Below are 17,662 nucleotides of genomic sequence, written 5' to 3' on the forward strand. Positions count from 1 at the left end.
ACTGGGGCTGGAGAGATAGCATGGAGGTAGGGCATATGCCTTGCATGCAGGACAGTGGTTCAAATCCACCCCATATGGTCCCCCCGAGCCTGCCAGAAGCGATTTCTGAGCGTAGAGCCAGGAATAATCCCAGAGTGCTGCCAGGTGTGACCCCAAAACAAAAACAAAACAAAACAAAAAACACCACATTTACAGCTAGGACGGCATACACAGAACAAAGGGCTGAAGCACATACTTTGATTCCCAGCATGAGATTTCTTCTAAGCCTTGCTGGGAGTGATCCCTGAGCACTAAGCAAGAATACACTAGGTGTAGCCCAAATCCAAATACTACCACTCCTCCCACACACCTATCTCTCTCTCTGTTTTTTTTGGACCACACCCAGTGGTGCTCATAGTTTATTCCTGGCTCTGCACTCAGAAATTGCTCCTGGCAGGTTAGGAGGACTTTATGGGATACCAGGGTTCAAACCCAGGTAAGCTGTGTGCAAGGCAAATGCCCTGCCCACTAAGCTATCGCTCCAGCCCCTCCTTTTTCTTTTTTGATTTTTGAGCCACTCTTGACAATGTTTAGGAGTTGCTTTCAGCTCTTCACTCAGAGATCACTCCTAGCAGTATTCAGGGGACCATATGTGATATCAGGGAAATCAAACCGGGTTGGTAAAATAGATGCTTTACCTGCTAAACTATTTCTCTGGTCTCTAATCAATTTAAAATTATTTATTTGTTTAAGGAACAGTAATTTACAAAGTTAATGATAGCTGGCTTTAAGCATACAATATTTTGACTCCAGTCCCACCGCTAGTGTCCATTTCCCTCCAACAGTGTTCCCTTATGTTCCCCCTTGACAGGCACATTTCAAAGTTCTGTGGCTGTAGTTTAGACCTCATGTTTTCAGTGTTATTGAGTATGTGCTTTGAATATAAAGTAATATTACTCTCTTATATTACTGGTATAACTGAGGCTCTGACTCCAGTTCTCCCAATACTTCCCTTGTATTTTATTTTATTTTTTTTCGGCCACACCAGGTGACGCTCAGGTGTTACTCCTGGCTATGCGCTCAAAAATCGCTCCTGGCTTGGGGGGCCAAATGGAACGCTGGGGGATCGAACCACAGTCTATCCTAGGCTAGTGAGCACAAGGCAGACAGACGCCTTACCGCTTGTGCCACCACTTCAGCCCCCTAATCCCTTTTATTTTTTTCTTCCCTCTCCATCCTTTTCTCTAACCCTTATCTATTTCTTTAAAAAAATAAAAAACAGGGGCTGGAGAGATAGCATGGAGGTAAGGCGTTTGCCTTTCATGCAGGAGGTCATCGGTTTGAATCCTGGCGTCCCATATGGTCCCCCGTGCCTGCCAGGAGCAATTTCTGAGCCTGGAGCCAGGAATAACCCCTGAGCACTGCCGGGTGTGACCCAAAAACCACACACACACAAAAAAAAACCCAAACAAACAAAAAAACAAAACAAAAAAAACAACATTGGTGCTGGATAGCATAGCAGTATGGCATTTGTCTTGCACACAGCAGACCCGACAGACCTGGGTTCAGTCCCCAGTATTCCATATGGTTCCCTGAGTCTGCCAGGGAATATATATATTGAGAGGGATCAGGCACTTGTGTGCATGTGGTTCAATATTTAGCACTCCATATGGTTTCCTGAGCCAGACCAGGAGTGATTCCAGAGCACAGAGCTAGGAGTGAACCCTCTTCATAGCTGTGTGTGGTCTAAAAATAAGTAGATATATAGGGCCAAACTGATAGCACAGCAAGTAAAATGTTTGCCTTGCACCCAGACAACCTGGGTTCAATCTCCAGCATCCCATATGGTCCTCTGGGTCTGCTAGAAGCAATTTCTGAGCAAAGAGCCAGGAGTAACCCCTGAGCACTGCCAAGAGTGTGGCCCAAAAACAAAAACAAGAAAAAAAAACAAAAAACCAAAACCAGGGACCGGAGAGATAGCACAGTAGTGTTTGCCTCGCAAGCAGTCGATCCAGGACCTAAGGTGGCTGGTTCGAATCCCGGCATCCCATATGGTCCCCTGTGCCTGCCAGGAGCTATTTCTGAGCAGATAGCCAGGAGTAACCCCTGAGCACCGCTGGGTGTTGCCCAAAAACCAAAAACCAAAAAAAAAAAAAAAAACAAAAACCAAAAAAAAAAACCCAAAACCAAAACAAATACAAAAGTACATATATAAAAATTATAAAAATAAAATAAAAAAGGATAAGTTCTATCACAATGTGAGCCTCTAATACACACATGAGTATAATATAACCAAATCAGTTTATTCTGAGCAAAGACTGACCGGATTAATGTGTTTCCAATCTGATGTCGTATTTCATTCCACTCTTCTTTGCTTTTTCGAGGCCAAGAATTCATGTTCGGCTCTGGTTCACTGGGTCTGTGGTTCAACTTCATAGCCAGTGTGTCTTTCCTTTTCACTTTGTTGGCCAGCGCACCTTTATAGGAGAGAAAGATTTGAAGCCAAAGACTCGTTCTCGGGGCTGGAGAGATAGCATGGAGGTAAGGCGTTTGCCTTTCATGCAGGAGGTCATCGGTTCGAATCCCAGCGTCCCATATGGTCCCCCGTGCCTGCCAGGAGCAATTTCTGAGCATGGAGCCAGGAGTAACCCCTGAGCACTGCCGGGTGTGACCCAAAAAAACTACAAAAAAAAAACAAAAAACCAAAACAAAACAAAACAAAGACTCGTTCTCAAGTAGAACTGGGCAAGTCTGAATAAAAAATGTAACTTCCAGCATGCTACTTGAACTCAATGATTCAGCTAACATAGAGGTGGGTTACAGTGAAGACATTTAAAATCTTTTTTTTTTTTTTTTTTTTTTGGTTTTTGGTTTTGGGGTCACACCCGGCAGTGCTCAGTGGATACTCCTGTCTCTAAGCTTAGAAATAGCTCCTGGCAGGCTGGGGTAACCATATGGGATGCCGGGTTTCAAACCACTGTCCTGCATGCAAGGCAAATGCCCCACCTCCATGATATCTCTCTGGTCCCCAATTAAAATCTTTTATACTTAGTAGGGTAAGAGAATTTTCTCGGGGCAGAGAGATAGCACAGTGGTAAGGCGTTTGCCTTAGGCGCAGAAGGATGGTGGTTCAAATCCCAGCATCCCATATGGTCCCCTGAGCCTGCCAGGAACGATTTCTGAGCGTAGAGCCAGGAATAATTCCTGAGCACTGCCGGGTGTGACAAAAAAACCCAAAAAACCAAAAAAACAGAGAATTTTCTCTTTGCTATCAATCTTCTATATTTTCTGTAGTAAAGCATGAATGGGATAAAGCATTTGATTAACATACCTTGTATAATTCTTTTGGGGAATGGAGCCATAGTACTTGCCTTACATAGAGTCAACCCAGGTTCAGTCCCTGGAATTCCATATGTGCCCCTGAGCACTGCCAGGAGTGATTCCTGAGTGCTGAACCAGAATTACCCCTTGAACATCACTGGGTGTGGCCCCCCAAAACAAAAACAAAATAATCAAAAAAATAATCTTTTGGGCTGGAGTAATAGTACAGCAAGTAAGGTACGGGTTGATTCCCAGGCATCCCACGAAGGTTCTCTAAGCCCGCCAGGAGTAAGCCCTGGGCACCACCAGGTGTGGCCAAAGAACAGCAACAACAAAAAAACCCTCCCTCTCCCACTTTCTTTGTTTTTGGGTCACACCTGGCAGTGCTCAGGGGTTACTCCTGGCTCTATGCTCAGAAGTTGATCCTGGCAGGCTTGGGGGACCACATGGGATGCCGGGATTTGAACCACCAACCTTCTGCATGTGAGGCAAACACCTTACCTCCACGCTGTCTCTCTGGCCCCCACTTTCTTGTTTTTGAGCCACACTTGGCAGTGTTGGGGATTTACATCGGCTCAGCACTTAGGGATCACTCCTGTATGTGTTTGGGAGGTACAACATACTGAGGATCAAACTCGTGTCTGCTATGTGCAAGGCAAATGTTGTGCCTGCTATACTCTCTCCAGCACCAAGACACCTTTTCTTTTTTTGTTTTGTTTTTGGGTCACACTTGGAGATGCTCAGAGATTACTTCTGGCTCTGTGCTCAGAATTGTTCCTGACAGGCACAGTGACCATATGGGATGCTGGGATTTGAACCATCGCCTGTCCTGGGTTAGTTGCATGCAAAGCAAACTCCTTTCTGTGTACTATTTCTCCGGCCCCAACACCTTTTCTTAAAGTTGCGTTCCCCTTTCAAAACTCAGTATTCCACTATGCACAGATTGAAATACATAAAAAAATGTGTTTCCCCCCACTTTTCTATCTACATAGTAAAATCATATGAGTAAGGACAATATCATGGCTATTATTTTAAAACAGTTCAAAACCAATTTTATTTTTCTCTAAAAAAAATTTTTTTTTTGGTTTTTGGATCACACCCAGCTCACTCAGGGGTTATGCCTGACTCTGCACTCAGAAATCGCGCCTGGCACCGGAGAGATAACAAAGCCGTATGGCATTTGCCTTGCACACAGTCAATCCAAGACAGGCGGTGGTTTGATACCTGGCTCCCATATGGCCCCCCAAACCTGGCAGGAGTGATATCTGAGCATAGAGCAAGGAGTAACCCCTGAACACCACTGGGTATGATCCAAAAACAAAACAAACAAACAAAAAAAAGAAATTGCTCCTGGCAGGCATGGGGGACTATATGGGATGTGGGGGTTTGAACCACTGTCTGTCCTGGATTGGCTGCATGCAAGGCAAATGCCCCACTGCTGTGTTATTTCTCTGGCCCTAAAAATTTCAATACCAAAAGGTAAAAACAGTTGTTTTCTTTTTAGGACATATGCAGCAATACTCAGGGCATATGCCTGGCTCTGTGCTCAGGAATTACTCCTGGAAGTGCTTGGGCACCATATATTGTACCAGGGATCAAATTTGGGTTATCTGCATAGATGGAAAGCAAGTACCCTAATCCATTGTATTATTTCTCTGACCTTGTTTCCTTTTTTTCCAAAACAATATGAGATTAAACCCAGAATTTCCTACCACTGAACCACATTTCTGTGGATACAAGACTGTATACACACATATATTTTATTGTTTTTTTTTGTTTTTGGATCACACCCGGCAGCGCTCAGGAGTCACTCCTGACTCCACGCTTAGAAAGTGCTCCTGGCAGGCACAGAGGACAATGTGGGATGCCAGGATTCGAACCAATGACCTTCTGCATGAAAGGCAAACACCTTACCTCATGCTATCTCTCGGGCCCCTACACACATATATTTAAATCGTAGTTGAGGTAATGTGGTTATAGTAGTGCTAATGCATGTGTTTGGTGTATGATGTCACTGTACCTCCACCATTAGCACCATTAATGTAGCCTTAAGGCTTCACAGGAGGGGCTGGAGATAGCACAGCGGCAAGGCATCTGACTTGCAAGCAGAAGGATGATGGTTAGAATCCCAGCATCCCATATGATCCCGAGCCTACTGGGGGTGATTTCTGAGCGTAGAGTCAGGAGTAACCCCTGAGTGCTGCTGGGTGTGACCCAAAAACAAAAAAAAAAAAAAAAAAAAAGACTTCACAGGAGAGGGTACAGATCTCTATTCACATTAATGCAGAGAGAAGCAAACATGAATACTTTTCTCCTTTTTTCTTTTTCCTTCCCTTTCTTACTCTGAGGGCTTTCATCTTCATCCTCTTCATCTCGATACTGAATGGGACCTTCTGAATCAGAATCACTCTCCTTTCCTTCTACTTCCTCCTGCAGGCACGGTGGTAGTTTGGGAAAGGCTGAGGTAGGTATCATGTCTTCATCAAATGCAGAAAGGTGGATTTGCTCCTCCTCCTCATCATCTGGACTAATAAATTAAAAAATATTTTTCTTTTAGGAGCATAAAAGACAACCAACTTACGAAACAAAGAATTGACTAAATATTGGGGGCTGGAGCAAAAGGTACAATGGGTAGGATAGGGACAACAGTGTTTTCTATGGAAGAATACTTTTATCTACCTTTAAACATTCTACTCCTAAAGTCTCAATTCAGTAAAGTTCTTGATTTAATATTATTTTTATGCATGTTTTCATTAAGACTATGGTTTATTAATTTAATGTTAACTCCTAGACAGTTCATGTTATATGTTAAATTTTCTTTTCTTTTCTTTTCTTTTTTTTTGGTTTTTGGGCCACACCCGGCGGTGCTCAGGGGTTACTCCTGGCTGTCTGCTCAGAAATAGCTCCTGGCAGGCACGGGGGACCATATGGGACCCGGGATTTGAACCAACCACCTTTGCTCCTGGATCGGCTGCTTGCAAGGCAAATGCCGCTGTGCTATCTCTCTGGGCCCTTAAATTTTATTTTCTACTCTAGTAGGACCAGCTATCTATCTTCAATAACAACTTAATTTCAGAGAATCTTCTAATGAATGTTATGAACATTTTAATAAACATTTTTTTTTTTTTGGTTTTTGGGCCACACCCGGTAACGCTCAGGGGTTACTCCTGGCTATGTGCTCAGAAGTTGCTCCTGGCTTGGGGGACCATATGGGACACCGGGGGATCGAACCGCGGTCCGTCCAAGGCTAGCACAGGCAAGGCAGGCACCTTACCTTTAGCGCCACCGCCCGGCCCTTAATAAACATTTTTTAAACAAACACTTAAAAACAAAAGTAAACCCAGGTTGGGGGAAGAGGGAAAAAAAAGTGAACCCAAGTTGGATTCCTAGGATTCCATATGGCTTCCTGATCATGCCAGGTGTGATCCCTGAGCCTAGAGCCAGAAGCCCTGAGCAGAGCCAGGAATGATCTCTCCTGCAAAAGGACTATATAAGGGTATTTAAATGAAACAATTTTTTTGTTTGTTTGTTTTTGGACCACACCTGGCAGTGGTCAGGGGTCACTATTCCTGGTTCATGCACTCAGAAATTACTCCTGTAGGCTCGAGGGACCATATAGGATGCTGAAGAATTGAACTCAGGTCAGCTACATTATTTTCAAAAAATGTGAAATGGGCTGGAGCAATAGTACAGCACTATGGTGCTTGCTTTGCATGAGGTTGACCTATGTTTAATACCCAGCATCCCCTATGGTCTACCGAGCCTGGGTGCAAGGCAAACATCCTACCTGCTATGCTATTGTTCTAGCAACTGAATGAAACTATCTTTCTGGTGCTAACTTTTTTTTTGTTTTTGGGTCACACCTGGCAGTGCTCAGGGGTTACTCCTGGCAGGCTTGGGGGACAATAGGTGATGCTGGGATTTGAACCACCGTCCTTCAGCGTCTAAGGCAAACTCCCTACTGCTGTGCTATCTCTTCGGCCCCGCTGGTGCTAACTTTTAACAATCTTTTTTTGTTTGTTTGTTTGTTTTTTGGGCCACATCCAGTGATGATCAGGGTGTGCCTCCTGCCTATGCACTCAGAAATTGCCCTTGGAGGGCTGGAGTGGTGGCGCAAGTGGTAGGACACTTGCCTTACGTGCACTAACTTAGGACAGACAGAGGTTCGATCCCCTGGCCTCCCATATGGTCTCCAAGCCAGGAGCGATTTCTGAGCACATAGCAGGAGTAACCCCTGAGTGTCACCAGGTGTGGCCCCAAAACAAAATACAACAACAATAAAAATTGTCTCTGGGGCCCGGAGAGATAGCACAGTGGTGTTTGCCTTGCAAGCAGCCGATCCAGGACCAAAGGTGGTTGGTTCGAATCCCGGTGTCCCATATGGTCCCCCGTGCCTGCCAGGAGCTATTTCTGAGCAGACAGCAAGGAGTAACCCCTGAACACCGCTGGGTGTGGCCCAAAAACCAAAACAAAACAAAACAAAAAAAACAAAAAAAAATTGTCTCTGGCTTTGGGGGACCATTTGGGACTTCGGGAATGAACTGAGGTCTGTCTTATGTCAGCCATGTGCAAGGCTAACACCCTACCACTGTGCTATCTCTTTGGCCCCTAACTTTAACAATCTTTTTTTGGTTGTTTTCTGGCCACACCCAGGCACTCAGAGTGACTTCTGGCTATGCACTCAGAAATCACTTCTGGCTTGGGGGACCATATGGGACAGGGGATTGAACTGAGGTCTGTCCTGAATTAGCTGCATGCAAGGCAAACACCTTATCGCTGTGCCACTACTCCAGCCTTAATTTTAACAATCTTTTATTTTGGGGGGGGGGAGCCACACCCAGTGACACTAGGGTTACTCCTGGCTATGTGCTCAGAATCGTTCCTGGCTTGGGGGACCATATGGGATGATGGAGGATTGAACTATGGTCCATCCTAGGCTAGTGCCAGCTAGTGGCTCTGCGCCACTACTCCGGTACCTAACTTTAATAATCTTTTTTTTTTTTTTTTTGGGGGGGGGGAGGTCTCACCCGACAGCTCTCAGAGGTTATTCCTGGTTCTATGCTCAGAAATTGCTTCTGGCAGGCTCGAGGGACCATATAGGATGCCGGAATTTGAACCACTGTCCTTCTACATGCAAGGCAAACTCCTTACCTACATGTAATTTCTCCGGCCCCTAACTTTTTTTTTTTTTTTTTGTTTTTTTTGGGTCACATCCATTTGATGCACAGGGGTTACTCCTGGCTAAGGGCTCAGAAATTGCCCCTGGCTTGGGGGGACCATATGGGACACCGGGGGATCGAACTGTGGTCCTAGCGCTTGCAAGGCAGATACCTTACCTCTAGCGCCACCTTACCGGCCCCACCGGCCCCTAACTTTAACAAGCTTTTTTTTTTGTTTTGTTTTTTGTTTTTTGGGCCACACCCAACGGTGCTCAGGGGTTACTCCTGGCTATCTGCTCAGAAATAGCTCCTGGCAGGCATGGGGGACCATATGGGACACCGGGATTCGAACCAACCACCTTAGGTCCTGGATCGGCTGCTTGCAAGGCAAACACCGCTGTGCTATCTCTCCTGGCCCTAACTTTAACAATCTTAAGGGGACATTAGGACACATTTAGCAGTATTCAAGAATGACCCCCAGTAGAGCTAAGAGATCTATGTAGTACCAGTTATTATCTCTGGGCTAAAACCAGGGGCAGCTGCATGCTGCTCTAAGCAATCTTCATTTCTATACTGTCTGTGAGGCTAACTTGAACAATCTTGTCAAGACAGTTTTTTTTTTTTTTTTGTGGGTGGGTGGGGGCACACCAGGCTGTTCTTATGGCTTATTCCTGGTTCTGTGTTCAGGGAGATAACTCCTGGTGAGTTTAGGAGACCCTGAACTATTAGTCTAAAGAGTACTGGTTCAAATTCCAGATACACAACTATCTGGCATAAAGGGCCCTGATGATCTATGCAAGATACAAGTTCGCTTTAGTTTGATTAAAGATACAGAATATGTGACCTCGAACCTGATACATGACATATACTTGTTTGTTTGAGGGCCACATCTGGTGATACTCAGGGGTTACTTCTGGCTCTGCACTCAGGAATCACTCCTGGTAGTGCTTGGGGGACCATATGGGATGTCACAGATTGAACCTAGGTTTCTGCATGCAAGGCAGATGTCCTACCACTGTACGATTGCTCCAGCCCCCTTTCACATTTTTTGAAATATGTTTTCTAAGTAGGATTATGAGGTATCAAGGAGAAAAAAGCAGCAGCTGAGGGTTAAAGACACTTACACTTTCAACATTTCAATAGTGACGGGGAGGGACCTGGTCCGACCCAGGGTATTGCAGTCCTCAGAGAAGTTCTCACTGTTCTCAAAGAGTAATGAGTGTGCCCTATGAGAGCCCTCTAAGGGTGGCGTCATGGGAAGTGGACTGGCCAGGGCCTGCTGGATTCTAATATGTAGGGGGAGTGGGGGAAGCCTAGAGGAAATGTGAGGCTCTCCAGAGCTCGGGTCCAATATCCTTTTGGGTATTTCCTTTTTCTGGTCTTCCTGCTGGGGAACCACCTGTGGTAAGTCTAAGGAAGGTGGAAACTCAATTTCGGGGCCAACTTGAAAAGTCTTAGCAAGGAATGGAGGGGATCGTGGGGGTTCTGGAGGTCTATGAGTAGGCAATGGAGGGGATGGAGAAGGAGGTGGGATCGATGATTCTGAGCCCCCAGAGCATGTGTTCTTCTCTCTTTGATCACTCGAAGGTTTTGTGGGGACAGGGGTAGACTCTGATGTGGGTACGATGGTTGATGGAAAGCCTCTCTTAGGTGGTAAAGGTGGGGATGGTTTTGATAATAAGGTACCACTGTTTATTGCCTGGGATAGTTCAGCTGGAAAAGAAAGAAAATATCAGTTATAATGACCATAAATGCTTTTTAAAGTCTGTTCCTTTTTTTAAACTTTATTGATTGGTTTTTGGGCCACACCTGGTGGCGTTCAGGGGCCACCCCTGGCTCTGCACCCAGAAATCATCCCTGGCAGGCTGGGGGACCACACGAGATGCCAGGAATCGAACCGGGTCCCGGCCCCCCCACCCCCGGGTCAGTGTTTGCAAGGCAAATGCCCTACTGCTGTGTTATCTCTCCCTAAAGTCTGGTTTTGTAAGCTTTATAAACTCAGAGCCTAGAAGTACAACTGAGTTTATTTTAATATTTCAGGCAAATTATACTAACTCCTAGCTCTGTCATTCTCTGGATATCTCAACCTAAAACAAAATATACTATTATCATTATTTTTTTTTGTTTTGTCTTGATTTTGTCACAACAGTGGTGCTCAGGGGTTACTCCTGGCTCTGCACTCAGCAGTCGCCCCTGGCAGGCTCCAGGGACCATATGGAATGCTGGGAATAGAATCTAGGTACGTTCCAGGTTGGCCATGTTTAAGGCAAATGCCCCACTGCTTGCTATCGCTCTGGCCCCTCATTATTTTGGTTTTGGGGCTGCACTGAGCAGTGATCAGGGCTTACTCCTGGCTCTATCTCAGGGATCATTCTCAGTGGTACTCAGAGAACATTATGGAATGCCAGGGATAGAATCCAAGGTTGGCCATGTGCAAGGCAGCATCCTACACCTATTTGTTTTTTTTGTTTGTTTTTTTTTTGATGTCGCCCTTATGCCTGTTTTCTGTTTATACACCAGGGGTCACTTAAGATTCCTCAGGCCGAAAAAGGTCCCCAGTGGAAAAAGAATAAGCAGCTCTGGGAGGTGCTTCTGTTTGGACACAGTTTGTGTGAGACATAGGTTCACACTAGAGAGCTGAGAGCTGAGGTTTGGTTTCTCTCACTCTCTATTGCCTTGAGTGAATCACTACTTCTCTACATCCTAATTGTGTCGACAGATAGAATCAGCTTCCTCCTTCACCAGGAGGTTCTTAAAGTAAGAGCCTCAGAGATAATTCAACATGACACTAAACTAAAGATGAAGGCGGAGGTAATCATCTTCTTCCTGTTTTTTTTTGTTTTTTGTTTTTTTTTTTTGGTTTTTGGGCCACACCCAGCGGTGCTCAGGGGTTACTTCTGGCTCTGTGCTTAGAAATTGCTCCTGGTAGGCTTAGTGGACCATATGGGATGCTGGGGATCAAACCCAGGTCCATCCCAGTTCAGCCATGTTCAAGGCAAATGTCCTACCACTGTGCTATTGCTCCTGTTTTTAGTAGTTTCTCCAACCTGTCATGCAATGAATTTTAAGCCAGTTTTTCAAGGTTCTGGTTGCTTCACATAACTCAGTGGTATTAGCCATTTTTATGAGCCTAGTTTTATTGGTCCATTCAATCATTCATTAACTCACAGCAAAGCTAAGTCTAGTATTTTTCCCGAAAAATCACCTTCCCCATGGTGCAGGAGTAACAGTACAATGGGTAGGATGTTTGTCCTGCATGTGGCCTACCCATACATCCCTTGTCTCAACAAACCAAGAAAAGTCCATTTTCCCTCATTCCTTCCATTTCATGAAAACTCCTCTAAGGGGTACATTTATATAAAAACAGAACTAATCAGTACTTTGTGTAAATATTAATTAAGCCAATAAAATTAGCTGGATATCTTCTATTTTTATTTGGGTATGGTGAGGGGACATTTGGCATTACAACAGCAATGTAAGAATATTCCTGGTTCTGTGCTCAAGAGTGATCCTTGATGGTGCCTGAGACCACATGTGACACCAAGGATTGAACTGGGGCCAGCAAGATACAGTAAATGCCTTATCTCCTCTACTATCTTTCCAGTCCAATCTTATTATTATTAGTTTTGGGGTCACAACCAGAGACACTCAGGGGTTACTCCTGGCTCTGTGCTCAGAAATTGCTTCTGGTGAGCACAGGGACCATATGGGATGCCGGGATTTGAACCACCGTCCGTCCTGGATCAGCTGCATGCAAGGCAAATGTGCTCTCTCTCTAGGCCCTAGTACTATCTTATTATTATGATTATTATATTTTTTTTCTTTTGAGTACACCTAGCTGTATTCAGGGATAACTCCTTCCTCTGTGCTAAGGGGACTATTGGGAATTAAACAGTGGTCAGCCATGTTCAAGACAAGTGCCTTAATCCCTGCATTATCATACCAGCACCCCATCTTATTATCTTTCTTTGTTTTTTTTTTTTTTTTTTTTTTTTTGGTCACACCCAGCATTGCTCAGGGGTTACTCCTGGCTGTCTGCTCAGAAATAGCTCCTGGCAGGCACGGGGGACCATATGGGACACCGGGATTTGAACCAACCACCTTTGGTCCTGAATCGCATGCTTGCAAGGCAAAAGCCACTGTGCTATCTCTCCGGGCCCCTTTGTTTTGTTTTTATACAATACTAAGCAGCATTAAGGTCTTACTCTGGCAGGCTCAGGGGACCATAAGGGATCTTAGGGGTAGAATCCAAGTCAGCTAAGTGCTAGGCAAGCACTCTACCTGCTATATCTCTCTAGCCTCTCTTTGGCCTCTATCTTATTACTTTTTCTTTTTTCTTTGTGGTTTATGAGTTACACCCAGCGGCACTCAGGAGTTACTCCTGGCTCTGAGTTCAGAAACTGTTCCTGGCAGGCTCAGGGGACCATATGGGATACCGGGATTCGAACCATGTCCTTCCTGGGTCGGCTGCGTGCAAGGCAAATGCCCTACTGGTGTGCTATTTCTCTGGTCCTTATTATTACTTTTCAAGGGTCTAAATACAGTGGAGCTCGAGGAGCCAGGCAGTGCTAGGATCTGACATGCTAGTCAATCGCTCTATCATATTCCTAGGCCCTTTTTGGTTATCTTTCCTGGTTTCTTTTTCTTTCTTTTTTGGTTTTTGGGCCACATCCGGCAGTGCTCAGGGGTTACTCCTGGCTGTCTGCTCAGAAATAGCTCCTCGCAGGCACGGGGGACCATATGGGACACCGGGATTCGAACTAACCACCTTAGGTCCTGGATCGGCTGCTTGCAAGGCAAACGCCTCTGTGCTATCTCTCCGGGCCCCTTCCTGGTTTCTTTTTTCTTTCTTCTTTCCCTCCCTTCCTCTCTCTTTCCTCTTCCTTTCCACCCCTTTTTTGGTTTTGGGGCTTTATCAAATAGCACTTAGAGGTTACTCCTGGCTCTGCACTCAGGAATTACTTTGGTGGGCTTGGGTTACTATATGAGATGCCAGAGATCAAACCTGGGTCAGCCACATACAAGGCAAACCCCTTACCCTGTACTATTTTACTATTATTATTAACCCCCTACCACTGTATTATTGCTCAGTACTATTGTACTATTGCCCCACTTTTCTGCCTTTTCCTTTCTCCCACATACTTCATTAATGCAGCATTCTTGTTTTTTTTGTTTGTTGTTGTCATCTCCCCTGTTTTATCTCTCTGGCCACGAAGACTCTTTAAAGGTCAGGACATGGAGACCTCTCACAAACCAACTCTGTACTGAACCAGTTATCCAATAAAAGAACCATCCCAACTCAAGCAAACCCAAAACCCCAGAAACTTAGACTGACTTACCAATGATGGGATTGCTATTTCTCTGAGCAGGTTTTGGGGGTGGAGCAGGGGGCTGCTTGGCTGGAAGTGTGTGAGTGAGGCTTGGGGTAGCTATGGTGTTAGTGCTGGGAAGAGCCATGGGCAGAGTCCTGGGGGCTGGCGTGGGGGGGACAGAGGAAGGAACAGTCTTTGCCAGGTTTGTGGTGGAGGTGGCAGAAGAGACAGGCCTTGCTGAGCTGCTGGAGGAAGTGGTGTCCTTTGCTGGCCCTTCATTAGTTTCAGAAGATGTGGAGAGGGGCCTTTTAGGGGGAAGTAAAGGCTGTTTGGGTGCATTCTCAGGAATGGATTCTGCTTCAGAAGTCGGCTGACTTCCAGTTGATCCTGTGCACGAACAGAAATGATTTGAAAGGGAAGAAAGAATAAGGCAGGCTGAAAAAGCTAACACATCTGTGAACTCATATTCAAACTTCATCTATTATCTTTTTAATTTAAACTCTATAAGCAGACTTAGTATGCTTAAGGCCTATGACTCCATCAGCAAAAGAAGTGCTTAGGGTATTGATTTTTCTTTTTCTTTTTCCTTTTTTTGGTTTTTGGGCCACACCCGGCGGTGCTCAGGGGTCACACTTGGCTGTCTGCTCAGAAATAACTCCTGGCAGGCTCGGGGGACCATATGGGACATCGGGATTCGAACCAACCACCTTTGGTCCTGGATCGGCTGCCTGCAAGGCAAATGCCGCTGTGCTATCTCTCCAGGCCCGAGTATTGATTTTTCACATAAGATCAGCACCTGGAAAGACCCAGCAGAAATCCTTGGATGGAGGAATTTTTTTCCCTTCCAAAGTGTTTGCTCAGGGGATGCTCAGGGGATACTCCTGGCTCTCAGGAAACTCATTTTTCACTCCTGATGGGGTTCAGAAGGCCATATGAGGTTCTGGAGATTAGATTGCCCTCATACAAAGCAAACACCCTATTTGTTGTACTATTGCTCTGGTCCCCAGGATATTGTAGCTTAAAAACAGTCTACAGGGATTTAGCATCCAATATTTGAAATTTTATTCTGTTTTAGAAAAATCGCAAATTTTGACATTTTATGACTTGAAAATGATGGGGGAGGATTCACCTAAGTTATAATCAGCTGAAGAATAGCTAGGAGAGAAAAGAATTCCTTCTGAATTTCATTTATCTTCTGTTGTTCTGCAAACCTTCATGGCAATAAGAATGACCTATGCATTCTTTTTCTTCCTTTTGTTTTTTTGTTTGTTTTGGCCATATGCGGCGGTGCTCAGAAAGTGCTCCTGACAGACTTGGGAGACCGTATGGGATGCCAGGAACCGAACGCAGTCCAACCCAGGCTGGCCGTATGCAAGGCAAATGCTTACCACTGTGCTATCACTCCGCCTTCATGATGCATTATTCTTAAAATTAAAATACTGGGGCCGGAGCGATGGCGCAAGTAGTAAGGCGTCTGCCTTGCCTGCGCTAGCCTAGGACAGACAGCGGTTCGATCCCCCAGCGTCCCATCTGGTCCCCCCAAGCCAGGAGTGATTTCTGAGCGCATAGCCAGGAATAATCCCTGAGCGTTACTAGGTGTGGCAACAACAACAACTACAATAGCTAGTTTCTTACCAAGTCGCTTCTTTGGCTCCTCTTCTAAATTGAGTTTCTTAAGACTTCCTGTTCTTCCTGGATCATCTTCAACATGGATCGAACTTGAAGAGATGGTGTTCCCAATGGGGCTGGTATGGCCATTCTTTAACATGGACTGGCTTAACTTCCCAGGATCCTCACCACCTATAGGGTAAAAAGTAAAGAATAAAGGGGCTGAAGTGGTGGCATGGAGTGGTAAGACATCTGCCCAGGACGTGTGCCTCAATCCCTTGGCGTCCCATATGGTTCCCCAAGCTAGGAGCAATTTCTGAGCGCAGGGCCAGGAGTAACTCCTGAGCGCTGCCAGGTGTGACCCAAAAACAAAAAACAAACAAACAAACAAACAAAAAAATTAGCTCCTGAGTGCCACAGGATATGGACTAAAAACTTAAACAACTAAATAAATAAAATTAAAAATAGAGAATAGGGGCCAGAGCTATAGCACAGAGGTAGGGTATTTGCTTTGCATGCAGCTGATCTGGGGTCAAGCTCCAGCATCCTGTATGGTTCCCCAAGCTTGCCAAGAGTAGTTCTTGAATACAGAGCCAATAGTAATCCCTAAGTACCTTCTGGTGAGGACCCAAATCCAAAATAAACAGGAAAACAAAAACAAACAAACAGGACAACACAAAAGTAAAGAATGAACCAATATGGCTGGTATGATCAGATCCTGAGGAGTTGGTGATTTCTAAACTCCTTGACTCCCTCCTCCACTTACTCTTTTTTTCCTCTTCTCTTTGTTTTGGGTCACACCTGGTTGGTGCTTAGGGGGTTAGGGGACCATATTTGGTGTGGAAGATCAAAACCAGGTCAGCCATGTGCAAGGTAATTGTCTTACCCACCGTACTATCCTTTCCTACCCTCTTCTCCTCCATCCTCTCCTTTCTATGCTCAGGGCTTACACCTAGCTCTGTGCTCATGGATCTATCCTGGCAGGACTCAGAATTAGATGGGTTACTAGGGACAACTAGGGTGGCTCTGTGCAAGGAAAATGTCTCACATACTATACTATCTCTGGCCCAAGTTAAGATTCTTTTTTCAATAAGCATGCAATTGCCTATTCTGTGCCAAATGCCTTGCTAAATAATGAAACAGATTTGTTAAACACAATTACACTGTTAAAAAAAAAAAAAAGCAAAAGTAAAGGGGCCGGAGAGATAGCATGGAGGTAGGGCGTTTGCCTTCCATGCAGAAGGACGGTGTTTCAAATCCCGGCACCCTATATGGTCCCCCGAGCCTGCCAGGAGCAATTTCTGAGCTTAGAGCCAGGAGTAACTCCTGAGCACTGCCGGGTGTGACTCAAAAGCCAAAAACCAAAAAAAAAAAAAGCAAAAAGCAAAAAGCAAAAGTAATATAGAAAATTCCTGCTATTGCAAGAATTAAGTCTATGATAGAAGAAGAAAAAAATCTGGGTAGGAATAAGGTTCAGAAAGCTTCAGAGAGTGGTAGCTCAAAACTGGATCTGAAAAGAGAACAAGCCTATAATAGTGCTCAAGGGACAAGGAAAGAATATCTAGCAGGATGGAATAGCAATGAGAAAGCAAGCATTTATGCAACTTGGGAAACTGGTAACTAATTTGTACTAGCAGGAGAACAGACACATATCTCAAGCTGTTTAGGATAGAATTAGAAAGACAAACAAGACCTAGCCACAGAGCAAATACAAAGAGCATTCCATTCCGCAGGCAAGAGGAAGTCCAGAAAATGAGGAGAGAGCTTCAGTAAGACTTATCTTTCTGGAGGTCAGCTCCTAAAGCTTTGAGAAGGGGCATAGACATTTTACTGAAAACTTACCCTGCTCAGAGTCTTCCAGCAAAACTCCTCTTTTAACCAGCTCTTCTCTCGGCTTTCGCATAGATATTTTTCGCTCTAAGACTAATATTAATTTGAAAAACAACACTTAGAAATGTGACAAAGTTCAAGTTTAAGATTAATTTTACAGGTGGGGGCCAGAGCGGTGGCACTAGAGGTAAGGCATCTGCCTTGCAAGTGCTAGCGTAGGACGGACCGCAGTTCAATCCCCTGGAGTCCCATATGGTCCCCCAAGCCAGGAGTGATTTTTGAGCACATAGCCAGGAGTCACCCCTAAGTGTCAATGGGTGTGACCCCAAAACAAAACAACAACAAAAAAGATTAATTTTACAAGTGAAAGAATAAAGTGATTCAATTACTCTCAGGAAGAAAACTTCACTTCACATTCTTTGGTTGCAGATGGGCAAGTGGTAGACACACATC

The 17,662-nt window shown here is 45.0% G+C and overlaps 1 protein-coding gene across 1 annotated transcript in view; it reads right to left on the bottom strand.

The window, feature by feature from the left end:
- The window catches only part of PHACTR4 (phosphatase and actin regulator 4), a 56,795-nt gene that overhangs the window by 12,912 nt on the left and 26,221 nt on the right, over positions 1 to 17,662 (bottom strand). Inside the window, exons 3-8 of the mRNA XM_049774719.1 lie at positions 17,222 to 17,302; positions 15,407 to 15,571; positions 13,799 to 14,158; positions 9,584 to 10,172; positions 5,643 to 5,827; positions 2,303 to 2,456 (exon numbers count right to left, since the gene is read on the bottom strand). Coding sequence (XP_049630676.1) covers positions 2,303 to 2,456; positions 5,643 to 5,827; positions 9,584 to 10,172; positions 13,799 to 14,158; positions 15,407 to 15,571; positions 17,222 to 17,302 — 1,534 coding nt within the window. The remainder of the gene's footprint in view (positions 1 to 2,302; positions 2,457 to 5,642; positions 5,828 to 9,583; positions 10,173 to 13,798; positions 14,159 to 15,406; positions 15,572 to 17,221; positions 17,303 to 17,662) is intronic.

The sequence above is a fragment of the Suncus etruscus genome, chromosome 6 (assembly GCF_024139225.1).
Source record: "Suncus etruscus isolate mSunEtr1 chromosome 6, mSunEtr1.pri.cur, whole genome shotgun sequence".
In the NCBI taxonomy this organism is placed as follows: domain Eukaryota; kingdom Metazoa; phylum Chordata; class Mammalia; order Eulipotyphla; family Soricidae; genus Suncus; species Suncus etruscus.